At 36.4% G+C, this 12,515-nt stretch overlaps 4 protein-coding genes across 7 annotated transcripts; 1 reads left to right on the top strand and 3 right to left on the bottom strand.

The window, feature by feature from the left end:
* Nucleotides 1–1,112: 1,112 nt before the first annotated feature.
* On the top strand, nt 1,113–2,259 carry Sbat (LSMD1 domain-containing protein Sbat). Its single transcript, XM_076805962.1, has 2 exons — nt 1,113–1,552; nt 1,782–2,259. Exons 1-2 carry the CDS (start codon nt 1,490–1,492, stop codon nt 2,022–2,024), a joined length of 306 nt encoding a protein of 101 aa, XP_076662077.1. The 5' UTR covers nt 1,113–1,489; the 3' UTR covers nt 2,025–2,259.
* Nucleotides 2,082–3,405, bottom strand: LOC143365614 (uncharacterized). The gene is made up of 5 exons (XM_076805959.1): nt 3,147–3,405; nt 2,874–3,076; nt 2,686–2,809; nt 2,285–2,486; nt 2,082–2,222 (listed from the first exon to the last, which is right to left on the bottom strand). Exons 1-5 carry the CDS (start codon nt 3,198–3,200, stop codon nt 2,188–2,190), a joined length of 618 nt encoding a protein of 205 aa, XP_076662074.1. The 5' UTR covers nt 3,201–3,405; the 3' UTR covers nt 2,082–2,187.
* Nucleotides 3,406–3,970: 565 nt separating this feature from the next.
* On the bottom strand, nt 3,971–9,294 carry Grp170 (hypoxia up-regulated Grp170 co-chaperone protein). Of its 4 annotated transcripts, XM_076805925.1 has the most exons (10): nt 9,141–9,294; nt 8,361–8,498; nt 7,316–8,276; nt 6,962–7,224; nt 6,765–6,898; nt 6,453–6,691; nt 5,865–6,201; nt 5,358–5,787; nt 4,946–5,282; nt 3,971–4,881 (listed from the first exon to the last, which is right to left on the bottom strand). In XM_076805925.1, exons 2-9 carry the CDS (start codon nt 8,496–8,498, stop codon nt 4,971–4,973), a joined length of 2,814 nt encoding a protein of 937 aa, XP_076662040.1. In that variant the 5' UTR covers nt 9,141–9,294; the 3' UTR covers nt 3,971–4,881; nt 4,946–4,970. The 4 variants fall into 4 exon arrangements, with proteins under 4 accessions (XP_076662040.1, XP_076662038.1, XP_076662041.1 ...); XM_076805923.1 differs by having other exon boundaries at nt 3,971–5,282; XM_076805926.1 differs by having other exon boundaries at nt 3,971–5,282; nt 6,498–6,691.
* Nucleotides 9,295–9,501: 207 nt separating this feature from the next.
* Nucleotides 9,502–11,747, bottom strand: LOC143365615 (transmembrane protein 50A). Its single transcript, XM_076805960.1, has 4 exons — nt 11,087–11,747; nt 10,651–10,757; nt 10,432–10,583; nt 9,502–10,360 (listed from the first exon to the last, which is right to left on the bottom strand). Exons 1-4 carry the CDS (start codon nt 11,183–11,185, stop codon nt 10,260–10,262), a joined length of 459 nt encoding a protein of 152 aa, XP_076662075.1. The 5' UTR covers nt 11,186–11,747; the 3' UTR covers nt 9,502–10,259.
* Between the last annotated feature and the right edge of the window lie 768 nt (nt 11,748–12,515).

Below are 12,515 nucleotides of genomic sequence, written 5' to 3'. Positions count from 1 at the left end.
GGATATAAGTTCAATAATCGCAAAGTAAGTAATTAACTAAAGATCCGCTGTAGAAACCATAGAAGAGACTGTAGAATTCATGTAGTTTTTCCGAGATGGATACGAAGACTATTTTAAAGCTTCGAGCTTGAAACTTGCAATTCGAGCAGAATTACGTGCAAATTGCAGCGATGCATCCTTCGCATATTACATTCTGCGACACAGAAATCAAGGGAACGTTTCTTACCTCGTGGAAGACAACCCCATCGACCCAAAGCAACCGTATAGCCATCTAGCGGCCAATCGCGTAAGCAAAATGATACTATTAAAGAACCTGTTGTCACAAAAGAGATGGATAACGTGTCCGGTAAATGGTACTGCAAAGAAGTGATTCTACACACTAGTACACAGAGTTACTGACGGATCTTTGTGGTTTGTATATTATACTGGCTTTAGGCCAAATTTGGCCCATAAGGGGCCGGTCTCCGTAGATTCGCGATAAGGTAGAGTAACTACATTACCGTCAAAAAATGGTTTTACGTGCTTCAAGTTTTCGTCCTTATATAAGAATATTTTATCGCTGGTAACGGGCTCATTCGAAAGAGGAAGGTTCAATCTAGTGAGCGCTGGTCAGGAGCTGCCGAGATTATGCAGATATTTGGTAATATAAGCGTTAGATGTAGACCAAAAATTGACGATGTGCATGCCGTGGAATCCAAGCATTTTTATGCCATTGGATGAGTTTTCTGGATGACATCGAGAGTAGCGCGCACTAGAAAATATCTCCAGCTACAAATTGAGCTATATTTTGTCTTGATTCTCTTGCGAAATAAAGGCAAAAACTTAAAGCACGTTTCATCATGGCTTTCTACCGTCAGAATTCATGATATCGATAATATAGAGCAAAAAATGTGACATGTTTAGAAACTGCAAGCACAGACGAGGTATAGGAGTAGACCAATCACCATATGGGGTTTCGTGTCTCACGATCTGAAATACCGACATCGTTCACAACAACTAGATTTCTTACGCCCTCTACGCTGAGGAACGATAAACGTTGCAACTAGATCCACGAGAGAGAGTAGCTTAGACCGTATACCTATTAGGGCTGTGCGAGCAGAGAGGAATTCCTCTCTGGTCCTACCTAGATGGTGATACCTTCATGCCGTAAACAAAGTGAAATTAGTGAAATATATTATTGTTCTACAAGATTTTCTAATAGAATTTTCTTGCAACAACTCATTAAAAAGAATGCTTTTGGTGACTCGTTTGTGTAACCGTCTGAAATTATTGTTCGTCAGAAAATATACGTTGTTTTGAGTATTTCGAGAAAAATTTCCTCGAAAGAAGCTGCCCTCTGAAAACCCTTATGTTTGTGTGCCAACATTAACAACAAAATAAGAATAAGCAGTATAAGAAACGATTGACATCGTTCGACAATTTTTCTCGTAACGTGTATCGATGGATAGACTGTTTATATAAATTATTTTATATCCAGTCGTCGATAATCATGAAAGAAGGACACAATATTTCCAACGTAACTAATGACGATTGCGTGCATGAAAATGGAGAGGTAATTTTATATAATTGTATATTTCGTACTATTAAATAACTCTCGTGAAAGTTGTACGTCATAAGCTTCGATCGGTATTAAATATCGGTACAAGATATTTAATATATCGTAATATATTGTATTTAAAGAATATGAACAAAAACATTTCGCCTCAAACAATTGTATATTTATCAGTAGCATTAATATTGCAAACAAAGTTGGCGTAACGTTGTTTATACAATTGTGCTAGGCCATTAGTACAAAGGATTCTCCGGCAAGGCAGAAACTACGTGGATGGCTCAATAGAAATTTACGGATAAAAATGACGGATGGTCGAGTCTTAATGGGGGTATTCTTATGTACTGATCGCGACGCCAATGTGATATTAGGATCCTGTTCTGAATTCCTATCCGAAGATCACACAGAAGCAAGAACTCTTGGTCTGGTGATGATACCTGGTAGACATATTGTATCGATACACCTTGATGCCTGAACAACTGGAGCCTTTTAAACGATCTGTACATAATTCGATGTTATTTCTTTTCCTTGACTATATGTACCTCTTAATTGTGGTATCTTTTATTTTAAGTAATTTTATTAAAGTAATAACATGTAAATTCTGAAAACATTGAGCAAATAGAAAGACTTGTGTCATACTAATTGGCAGGCCTGTTGCTATCCTCCTTATTTGCTGGAAAAATGAAAACAATATATCAGTGATTTTATATGGAATGATAATGGTGTTTTACTTACAATGCCTAATACACTTCTCTTGTATATCACAGTACTCTTGTTCAAGTACTGCAATGCGTTCGATTTCCTCTTGTATACTTTTTTCAATGTTCTCGATTTGCGTAGAAAGAGAGAAGGACAGATTGTCCATATCAGAAAGATAACTTAGATCTGAAGCTGCTACTACCAGCCTTTGTACATATTGAATATACCCTGTTAATTTCTGAAGATGAATTACGTTACAATATTAACGCTCAAATTAAAATGTATAACTAGAGATTTAGAAGAGAAGATGCCCAACTTCTTAGTTCAGACAATCATAAAACTTGTTACGAGACAGAGAAATGTTTTAATCAAAATTTCAGGGATTGAATATATTAAAAATGTTGGGGATCTTCCTTTGTCAGTCTGTTTGCTATTACATTTAATTTCTCCTTTTTACTTTGTACTTCTGATCTCGTTTCAACTATCAAATCCCAGTGTTCGTCTTTAACATGATACTCGAGAGTTTCATTCAATAAAGTAATCAATGTGTTCAGCAAACTCCTGAAGAGTAACTTAGATCAATGTTGTGAATGTTATTCTTTGACTGTACAAATAAAATACTAACTTATATTCACTACTTATTCTCATTATTGCCATATATGCAACATTTAATGTTTGAGTTGCATTGTTTATAGAGCCTACAATCGATTGCTGTATCATATACTCGACAGTTAATTTTTTAATATCCGGAGGTTCGAGATTCAATTTGTCATTTACCGTCGGCCTTTTAGTCTCCGATTGATTCTCGAATAGAAAACTTGTGGCATACTGCGCAATGAAAGTATCGTTAATTTTGAAAGTCGCATTCGTGTATATTTTTTAATAAAAAAACATTTACCATCGCAGGTGCAGCTCTTTTCAACAATGTTCGAACAATTTGGCGCAATACCATGATTAAATTTTGTGAATGAAACCGAGTTATTTGCCTTGTGGAATCATTTACGCAATTAAAATAAAATCCAGCACACGCCAGCAATTGTATGCTTGCTGTTGGAAATTTTTGTAAAAGAATTTAATTGTTGCGATCGAATTGTTTACCAAAGGTACGGTACGCTTTTCTTGCTCGACTTAAACCAGAGCCATCTGGTAATGAAACACTGAAATGCTTCGAAACATTTAAATTGTATATTTCAAAAGAATATTTATTCCTGTTAAAATATGCATTTAAACATACCGAAATTCGTGGCCAAGAAAATATTGAGAGCTTAGAAGAAATGTGTTTTATAAATTTATTATAGTTGTAAATACCAAATATATAGTACAATGATCGTTTATTAAATTGAAGGTGATATCAAAGTTTTGTCCAACTTTAAACTCTTTTTTAACTTGATCAATACCGATATCCATTAATAATTTGAATACAAATATCTGCTGAAAGTAAAATATTTTGGTAACGTGTACAAATATATAAATATCTATCTCCTTAATAATCTCCTATATATTTATATATGTATGTATATACGATTTGTACATAATTAATAATAATACTGCCTTAAACAATCGCGTAAGATAAACAAGCGTTCTAAAACGAATTTCTTTGATCCGATCGAAAATTGTGTCTAATTATAGGAAGACTTTCGTAAGATAAGGTATGTGTACGAGTTCCTTGCAATTGCATAATCCAAAAACATTGCACTGATTTATGTTAGTATTTACTTCATCAATATTTTACGCACTGCTTTATTCACCCAAAGTTTAATAAATAACATAATCGAGGACTTTCAATTACAATATGTATCCATTGGAATGGTTCGAATCGATACTGTTGAATTCTCGGATGCTATGAAAAACGAATTTTACCTCGCTTAGTACCGTACAATAAATAGTATACATTTAAACAGTTACAAAATTCGAAATACAATCATTATACTCTGAAGTGAATTGCATTATCGGTATAATGCAGCGTACTTACGTACGATTCACAGAAGTTAGGCGTTTTGTAGCGAGGATTAAATCGAACAGGAATGTAAAAAGCAATATAGAATAAAACATTATATTGTTACTAACAATGACATCGCCTCGTATGTATGCATGTAATTATTATGCTCGAACCTAGATGTTGGTAAAAAATCATTTTAAGCTATAGCGTACAGTATGTCTAAGAATATAGTATCAAGAAGTATCACAATTAAATATCGTTCCCGCAATAAATGAAACCCGACCGAGTAGAATACTTTTCGTCATTTGTAAATAATGACTCCAATAAGAAATTTGTTTCTCGCTATGATCTACATTACAGTTTCATCGCGACATAATTATCCAAAATTTTGTGGATATGGATTAGCCTGCAATTGACTGGCACTTAAAACAACAAAATCCATTATAAATAATGTGGTCGGTTTTCGTTTTTTATTATTTTTCTATTTGTGACGCCGCGAGATATCGATTCCAATACTTTTTTGTCCATTCGAATGAATGAGCCGGCTTCTTAGAACCTTGTACAAACGTGTTTAATTAAATATAGAGCAACGCCTCAATGTTCACATTCGCGACGTATTAATCCATCCAGCGTTAATAATACAATTTCGTGAAATTTGATTTAGAGTCCTTTAAATGCATCTCGTAAACCTGCCCTACAACATAATAAATTGCCTAACTTATCAACCGAAGCAGAATCGGTTAATAATAAAAAGTCACACATTTTTTAAATAAATTTCTTCTCTTAAAGTTCTTGGTGCACTCCTTCCTGGGCACCCTCGTGACTCGATGGAGCCTCTTTATCTTCCGGCATCGTGTCCTCCGACGTCTCCGTTTCTATTGTCGGTTCCTCTTTCGTGTCTGTGGTGTTCGTGTTCGCACTTTCGGTCTGATTCGTCGCTGACTCTTTCGGTCTCCATATCTTCGCTTTGTTCAGCAGATACTTCACTTCCCTGTCGAGCACTGCCATTTTGTTCGCGATGTCGCGGACTTTGTACTTCAAGGGCTCGTGCGGGGCCGTCTCCTCGTAAAATTTCACAACATTGTCGAAGTAGTCCTGCAAAATAACACTCGGTACAAAAATGGACACGTTATGATTAATCATCGTAATTCCTTAACACGAGTAGTTTACCTGAGTCTCGTTTATCACTTTATCTAACGTTTCGATCTCAACCTCAGTAAAGATATCGCTGGTTTCGCTCAAGTTACGCGTTTTGTTCAGGAACGCCACGCTAGCGCTCAACATAGAAGTCATGCGTTTCAATACTTCTGGCCGTTCTCTGTGCTCGTAGACACGCTCGTACATATCCTTGGTCAGCTTCTGAAGGTCGGCTAGTATCTCTTCAAACACTTCTGCAGACGCGGTGAATCCGTCATCGTACAACCAATCAGATGTTTTTGCACACGCTTTCAATATGTTCTCTATTTCCTCGGGAGTAGCAGCGACCGTGTACTCCTCGGACTCTAATTTCTGCTGCGCATCGATTATGAATGTTTCCAAGTTGTTCAAAGCTGTCTCGCGTCTCGTTTTCTCAAAGTCGTATTCATCTAAACGACGTAATCTAAAAATGCGTAAAATTGACGATACAATAACTACCGCGCAGAAAATGCATGTCTTAAATTGCTTAGATTAATTTACTTGTCACGCGACTTGGCCAGCTTATCCCCAGAAAGGATCTGCGGTCCCAGTTTGTTTTCTACGGCCTTGATGGGCTCTTTGATTGTTATAATGGTCGACTTTTTCTCTTTCTCTGTCTTCTCAGTTTTATTCACCGTTTTCTCCTCCGTGACCGTGGACTCATTCTTCTTCTTCGTTTTATCATCCGTCTCTTTCTGCGCCTCCGGGAATTCCGGCTCCTCGTGAACGGGTTTTACGTCTTCCTTCGATGGTTCCTCCGGCTTCGTTTCTTTTTCTTTATCCTTATCTTTGTCCTTATCTTTATCTTTCTCTTTATCTTTATCCGTCTCCTCTGTGCCTGAAACGTACGAATTACGTTCACGTCACTCATTTAATACTTACACAACATGCAATTCAACGGCAAGAGAACAGTGAAATAATAGTATTGTATTTAGAAATGCTTGCAAGAAATGGTTCTAGATTTTATACGTTTTAGTTTCTCTTCACGAGTCATTCACAGAACAGTAATGACTTGATATAACGGATAATTTAGTAGTGTCATGGTTATGAAATTAGAGCATCATTTTTTGCAAAGCATTCAGCACAAACCTGCAAAAAGTTTACTAATAGTTGAGACAAGTATTGAGAAAGTACCCTCTTCTTCATTGGGAGCTGGACCTGCTTTTTCGGATACTAGTTCTACATTCACCAAATTAAGAATCCCACTATCGTCCATAGCAAAGTGAGCTTTGATTCCTTTGCTTTCTGCTCCTTCCTTCGCGTGTTTGTCTAAAGCTTCAGTAACGCCAGATAACGTTATAGTAGATGGATGTAGGTTGCCGATAACACTGGAATGGAAACAGTGTTTTATGAATACATAAAAACTCGGTGTACTTACTAGATAATAACGAAAGTACTTACGCTACTTCGTGAGGAGGTAAATAGTCCAGTTCAGCATAATTAATATGAAACTGGAAGTTGTCCGTAAATTTGTTGAACGTAATTATTTTCTTTTGCGGGTAAAGATTCATTTTGCCGAACAATGACTTTTTAATCTGTAAGAAATGCGTTCATAAAAATTCAAACGGATTTTTCGTGAAGTCGGGAACGTTGCTTACTTGTTTGACTTTGTTATCGACGGTTCTATCGAAAACTACTTGTATAGGGAATAGTACTGCATCTTTGGTAACAAACTTCTTCACTTTGAAGCCTTTACTAAGATCCGCAGCTTTGTATACTGCTCCCATTACAGCTGCCTCGTCAGTGTTAATGTTTTTCGATAATTCTACTGTTAAATACTGACTCAACTGTTCCTGTATCTTTGGCATTCTAGTACCTGCTCCAACTAACACTACTTGAGATACGTCGTTCATTGTCAATTCTGAAAAAAAGAACACAAAACACACACGCATGAATTCAAAATGAACATATAAACATCTGCAAACAGAAACTGAATCACGACTTCGAAATACCTGACGTTTTCAAGGCCATCTTAACAGGATCCGCGACTCGCTCGAACAAATCGGAGCAAATTAGCTCCAATTTTTCCCTGGTTACTTGCACCCTGAAGTCAATCTCGTCTACAAGTCCTTCGATCTGGGCATAGTGGTCTGTATTCGCGCTGAGCACGTTCTTAACACGACCAGCCTCTTTAAAAAGTTTAACCATAGCTCTCGGATTACTAAACACCGAATTCGATGTTTTATTTAAAGCATCAAACTCTTTGGCCAGGTAATCTCGTAATCTAAGTTGTACTTCCAGCCCTCCCAAAGTACGATCGTAACCGACACCCAAGACACTAACATGGGAATTAGTCTCAGCGAATCCCTTCTCCTTCGTCTTTACGTTTTGATAACTGACAAGCGTCGCGGTTGTACTACTGGCTCCCATATCGTAGAATATCACATAGTGAGCGTTGTTAGTTATCTCCTTACTTCGGAATATCCCGTAATTCAATGCGACGGCGGTGTAATCGTTAATTAGCTGCAACACTTTGATCTCTGCGAGTTCCGCAGCCTGCATAAGTGCCCTTCTTTCGACCTGATTGAAAAATCCTGGAACAGTTATCACCGCTTCGCTGATCTTCTGACCAGCAGAATTCTCCGCCAACTCCTTGCCCTTGTGTAAAATTTGTGCAAGCAACTCCTCTGGCGTGTAAGTCGTGTTTTCGTTCAGTTTAAACGCAATTGTGTTTCGTTCCTCGTCGGCAATTATATCATAGTAAGGAAATCTTTTCATATAAAGCTCGACCATCGGATTATCTATCGATTTTCCTACAAGGTCTAATATGTATGAAAAACTACTTTGAGGTGACCTAATTCCTACTACTTGAGCGTCTTCTCCGAAAGTTCTTTCCCCATTTCGAAAAGCAATCGTAACAGGTGTTTTTCTTTTTGATTCCTTATTAAGAGCTATTTCCATAGGAACACCAGGCTATAATCGATATCATGCAGTGTATTAGCAATAAAATCAGAAATTACAAAAATATATTAGTCAGAGATTAAACAGATTGCTTACAGATACAATGGCAACTTTCATTGATTCGCTACCGATATCAATACTCATGACAGCAACCCCATTCGTGGTATCGATAAAAATTGCAACAGCAATCAATAATAGCCATGCGACAGGCATCCTTACTTCATTTAGGTTCATCTAAAATTAAAGAGAAACATATAGTAAGAATTTCCAATGTCTTTATATACGTATAAAACTATAATTCTTTCCTACATTTAACAAAGATCAATTATCATAAACATGTCTAACGTAGTATAATATAATGTAAATATTGACATTATGAAATCTATAATATGTAACTACAATAAAATGCGCTTTTAAGATGATGGTGCCTTGATTAATTTAAAAGGAAACAACCCACAGACAGGTACTAAATATATTCTTTATCGTACTTTTCGCGAATATTCAGTTGAAACTTTGAAAACCTCTTGTAAATTGGGACAACTGTAGAAAATATCGGCGAGATTTCATGCATAAATTCAGAAAAAATACATCATAGAAAGAAAAGCATTTTGCGGCGAGCACTCGAAGAGACTTGTAAACCTGATGGCACGATGAATAAAAGATGCAAGTATAATTGACGATCCGTAAGTGGTAGAAAGGAAAAACGTCCGTGAAACGTTTTTCATTAGCGTGAACTGTGCGAAAACACACGGTGAATGATATTTCGATCGCGTGGCTATTCGAATAGAACTTGTCAAACTTGGTTATAGTAGCCGGGGGAATCCGAGGGAATCAAATAGCGAATAACGGTGTCAAATACCTTTCAACGGCACTCACTTTTTGTATCTGTTCGAAACAAAGAAACCGGATAAAAGAGCTACGACTTGTCTAAAACCATCGAACATGGATACACGCTCGTTTCAATCTTTTTCCAACGTAAGAAAAAGCACGATGCGTTCCCACAATGCAAACGTTTCGTCAAACCGAACACGGGCCATATGTTTGTGTGGCACAACGCGATTGGTAAAATAAGATGGAAGAAAACGCTCATATTGGTCCGCGTTGGCAAATCAAAACCGATGACCCGTTATATTTTACCCCCACCGCCGCGCAAATGGTATTTCAAAATGTCCTGAAATCGCCAACATTTCCGAGGCGATTTCGTGAAATGAAAAAGAGAGAAAAACACCGAGACAAATAAAAGATATCGCAATTTATTTAAAAAATTGGAATACAACTGTTTTCAGTCACACGGGCGTACCAATAAATGCAAAATTTGTTATATACTTTTGCAGTATTCGTTTCGCAAATACATACACGCGCATATGCTCATTCAAAATATAAAATTTTTGTTCGACTATTAATTAATGTGTTTTTATATTAACGAAAAATAATCACACGATCCATGAATTTCGCTATTCTGTGATCTATTTCCATGTGGACACTACGACGTTTGTGTTTTATAATACAATGTTTGTGTTTTTTTTTTTTTGTGATTAGTTAGACATTAAATTATTCTTTATAGATAATATAAGTAAGCATTTCCATAACTACCTTTATGTAAATGATATACACGGTACCTCAGTATTCGCGTTACAGTCGAGAAGAGGGCAATTCTCAGAGAAAAAGTAAAGAGAAAATATACAATAAAATTTGTTCGTAGAAAGCTTTGTTTAAAAAAAAAACGAACATAGAAAGGACGTTATTGAATTTAATCGTACATTTTTCGCTTAGTGTATCGCATAGAATCACCCTCCTTCCAGTTATGTCGCCAATACTGGGACACCTTGTATAAATTAAAACAGACGACTTTATGAACGAAATTTGTTCATATACAATGCAGCATTTATAATTATTTTCTCCATAGTTTTAAGTACCTTCCAAGGAAGTCTATTAAAACCAGGAGATTCTGTGCAAAAAGTAAGAACATTTGTAATGCTCAGAATTTGAATATCTTCATAGTTCTTCGACTATTCCAAATTTATATGTAAGGGAACCAATGAAGATAAATATGTTTTGTAAGAACAAGCCTACACCGGGCCAGTGATGTTTAACGTCTGAAATAATGTAATTAATAGTATTCTATGGTCACAGCTGTTAACGCTAATTCAGAACTAATATATCAAACCTGCGGCAATGAAATCTGCAAATAAAATCCAACTGGCTGAAATCACTGTAGCAAATCCCATTACAAACCCAAGGAACAGAAATCCTCTAGCAACCCTATTGTCTCCGTTGTATCCGTCTCCTCTTATCTGTGCGTTCGTCACAGAATTGACCCTAAATTACAAAATAAATGATTATAACAAAGGCTTAAAACATATGAGCAATACTATTATCTGTTTACATGACAAAGGAAAGAGTTCCGAACACTCCTAACAGATGATACGTGTTTTTCATTTCGCTCGGATACTTGGCGTGCGCGTCAATGATAAACCACCATCCTATGAAGAACTGAAATTGTAAAAGAGAAAAAGTTTAGTTGGCGGAAAATGTAGTAGTTCGCTCTATTCTGACATTCAAAAGTACTTTCAATAGAAGAGATATACTGTTCCAACACCTGTTGCAAATGCTAATGTGAACATACATAAAGATTTGCGACTTAATCGTGACTATTTACTGTTGCCAGTAGAAGTGAAAGCAAGCAATAAATCCTAAATAAAACTGATATTACAAGTAAATTATTGCAAATCAACGACAATTGTATGTAAAATTAAATAAAACAAAAGAAAGTGATGTAACGTTAATGTTAGGTCCAGTACTATGTAAACTTGGGTGTTTACCAATGATCCGGCCAGCATAGACACAAGTACATTGCGTTTAATGTCTAATTCGAACCATACACATGATGATGGCCGAAAATTTTCCAAACAAGACGTCATTTCTTAATGTTTCTGATAAAGTTCGCTGAGTACTGAGTATCTCGATTAGACAGCTAACCTAAATCATAAGACATATCAACACGAATATCATTGCACAAACCATACACAAGACATCACGACATTATAAAAAAAGCTTTGATCTATGACAATTCTTCTTTAGATCGTAGTCTCTCACTGATTCCAAGTATCGTTCCTGCTATATCGATTAAACATATATTTCACCTGTCCACTATCAAGATAATGTTAGACTGACAGCCTTACAGGAGATCGTGTCACTCGAATAATTCGATGCTTTTTAAAGTCCTCTAGGATATATTGTAGCTGAAATAAGGAACAAAAGGACACCGACGGTATCTCGTCGATGCAGAAGCACAGACGAGGTATACATAGGAGTAGACCAATCACCATATGGGTTTCATCTCTCACGATCTGAAATACCGACATCGTTTACAACAACTAGATTTCTTATTCAACGGGATATTAGTCGCCGAGTCCTCTACGATAATGGTCACAGAATAATCCCCACTACCGCGTGGTATACCACGCGAGGGGCCAGGAGCTCGAGAACCGCCGCAGGCGAGGAGCGTGAACATAGCACGGTCGTAAGCATAAACTTAAACTTTTCTATTATTAATTATTTCTGTACCAAACACCATACAATTCGGATCATATTTACACTAATTTTCCGTTAATATATAATTGTAATGGGAAGTAACTTTCATCGTTCATTACACAACTAAATATCATCGCATTGATATCATATTTGGTATCATTTTCATTAGAGAAATACCACAAATATATTGGCGAAAGTTCCATAAAAAATAAAAAATGAAGAAGTTTTGTTATTAGATTAGTAGTGGTCGTCTGGTCTCACACCGATATACCCGGCCTGTGTTACACTCCTCGACGGCCAAGGCTTCTTGGCGCTTCCTGGCTCCTTACAGGATATATGTACCCTGCGGTAGTGGGTATAGCAGGGTATAGTTCTAGGACCTTTACGGTGACCTTTATCCATTAAGCTTTTAGGGACATGTATAGAGAATTCACTGTATACAGTATAATTTTAAAGTGTGCCTTGTACTTCTTGTAGAGAATAAGAGCTAATATTGTAAAGTTAATGTAGAACAATTTTAATAAATTCTCATCTTTTCCTTCTATCGTTGTTACAATATTGCCTTAAACACAGTAAACATTGCTTTTAAGTATTATATCATATCACCCCTTTATTGTTTGTAAACATGATACAATTTTCTGATTCAATAGACGGATATTTATTATAGATGGTTATTTGTTAATTGTCAACAAAAGAATTTTTGAACTTAAATGTTTA

The sequence above is a fragment of the Halictus rubicundus genome, chromosome 2 (assembly GCF_050948215.1).
Source record: "Halictus rubicundus isolate RS-2024b chromosome 2, iyHalRubi1_principal, whole genome shotgun sequence".
In the NCBI taxonomy this organism is placed as follows: Eukaryota; Metazoa; Arthropoda; class Insecta; order Hymenoptera; family Halictidae; genus Halictus; species Halictus rubicundus.
This window is presented reverse-complemented; position numbering and strand designations above follow the sequence as displayed.

What these genes read in the sequence shown, in the direction of transcription:
- Sbat (XM_076805962.1), top strand. Translation starts at nt 1,490, where the DNA reads ATGAAAGAAGGACACAATATTTCCAACGTAACTAATGACGATTGCGTG. An exon ending in GCGTGCATGAAAATGGAGAG is followed by an intron (nt 1,553 to 1,781) that starts GTAATTTTATAT and finishes CAATTGTGCTAG; the next exon opens with GCCATTAGTACAAAGGATTC.
- Grp170 (XM_076805923.1), bottom strand. Translation starts at nt 8,498, where the DNA reads ATGAACCTAAATGAAGTAAGGATGCCTGTCGCATGGCTATTATTGATT. An exon ending in GATGGCCTTGAAAACGTCAG is followed by an intron (nt 7,225 to 7,315) that starts GTATTTCGAAGT and finishes TCTTTTTTTCAG; the next exon opens with AATTGACAATGAACGACGTA. An exon ending in TTACCTCCTCACGAAGTAGC is followed by an intron (nt 6,692 to 6,764) that starts GTAAGTACTTTC and finishes TTTCCATTCCAG; the next exon opens with TGTTATCGGCAACCTACATC.
- LOC143365614 (XM_076805959.1), bottom strand. Translation starts at nt 3,200, where the DNA reads ATGGTATTGCGCCAAATTGTTCGAACATTGTTGAAAAGAGCTGCACCT. An exon ending in GTAAAAAGGAGAAATTAAAT is followed by an intron (nt 2,487 to 2,685) that starts GTAATAGCAAAC and finishes ATTCATCTTCAG; the next exon opens with AAATTAACAGGGTATATTCA. An exon ending in AGAGAAGTGTATTAGGCATT is followed by an intron (nt 2,223 to 2,284) that starts GTAAGTAAAACA and finishes TCATTTTTCCAG; the next exon opens with CAAATAAGGAGGATAGCAAC.
- LOC143365615 (XM_076805960.1), bottom strand. Translation starts at nt 11,185, where the DNA reads ATGACGTCTTGTTTGGAAAATTTTCGGCCATCATCATGTGTATGGTTC. An exon ending in CTATGCTGGCCGGATCATTG is followed by an intron (nt 10,758 to 11,086) that starts GTAAACACCCAA and finishes TTACAATTTCAG; the next exon opens with TTCTTCATAGGATGGTGGTT. An exon ending in TGCAGATTTCATTGCCGCAG is followed by an intron (nt 10,361 to 10,431) that starts GTTTGATATATT and finishes ACATTATTTCAG; the next exon opens with ACGTTAAACATCACTGGCCC.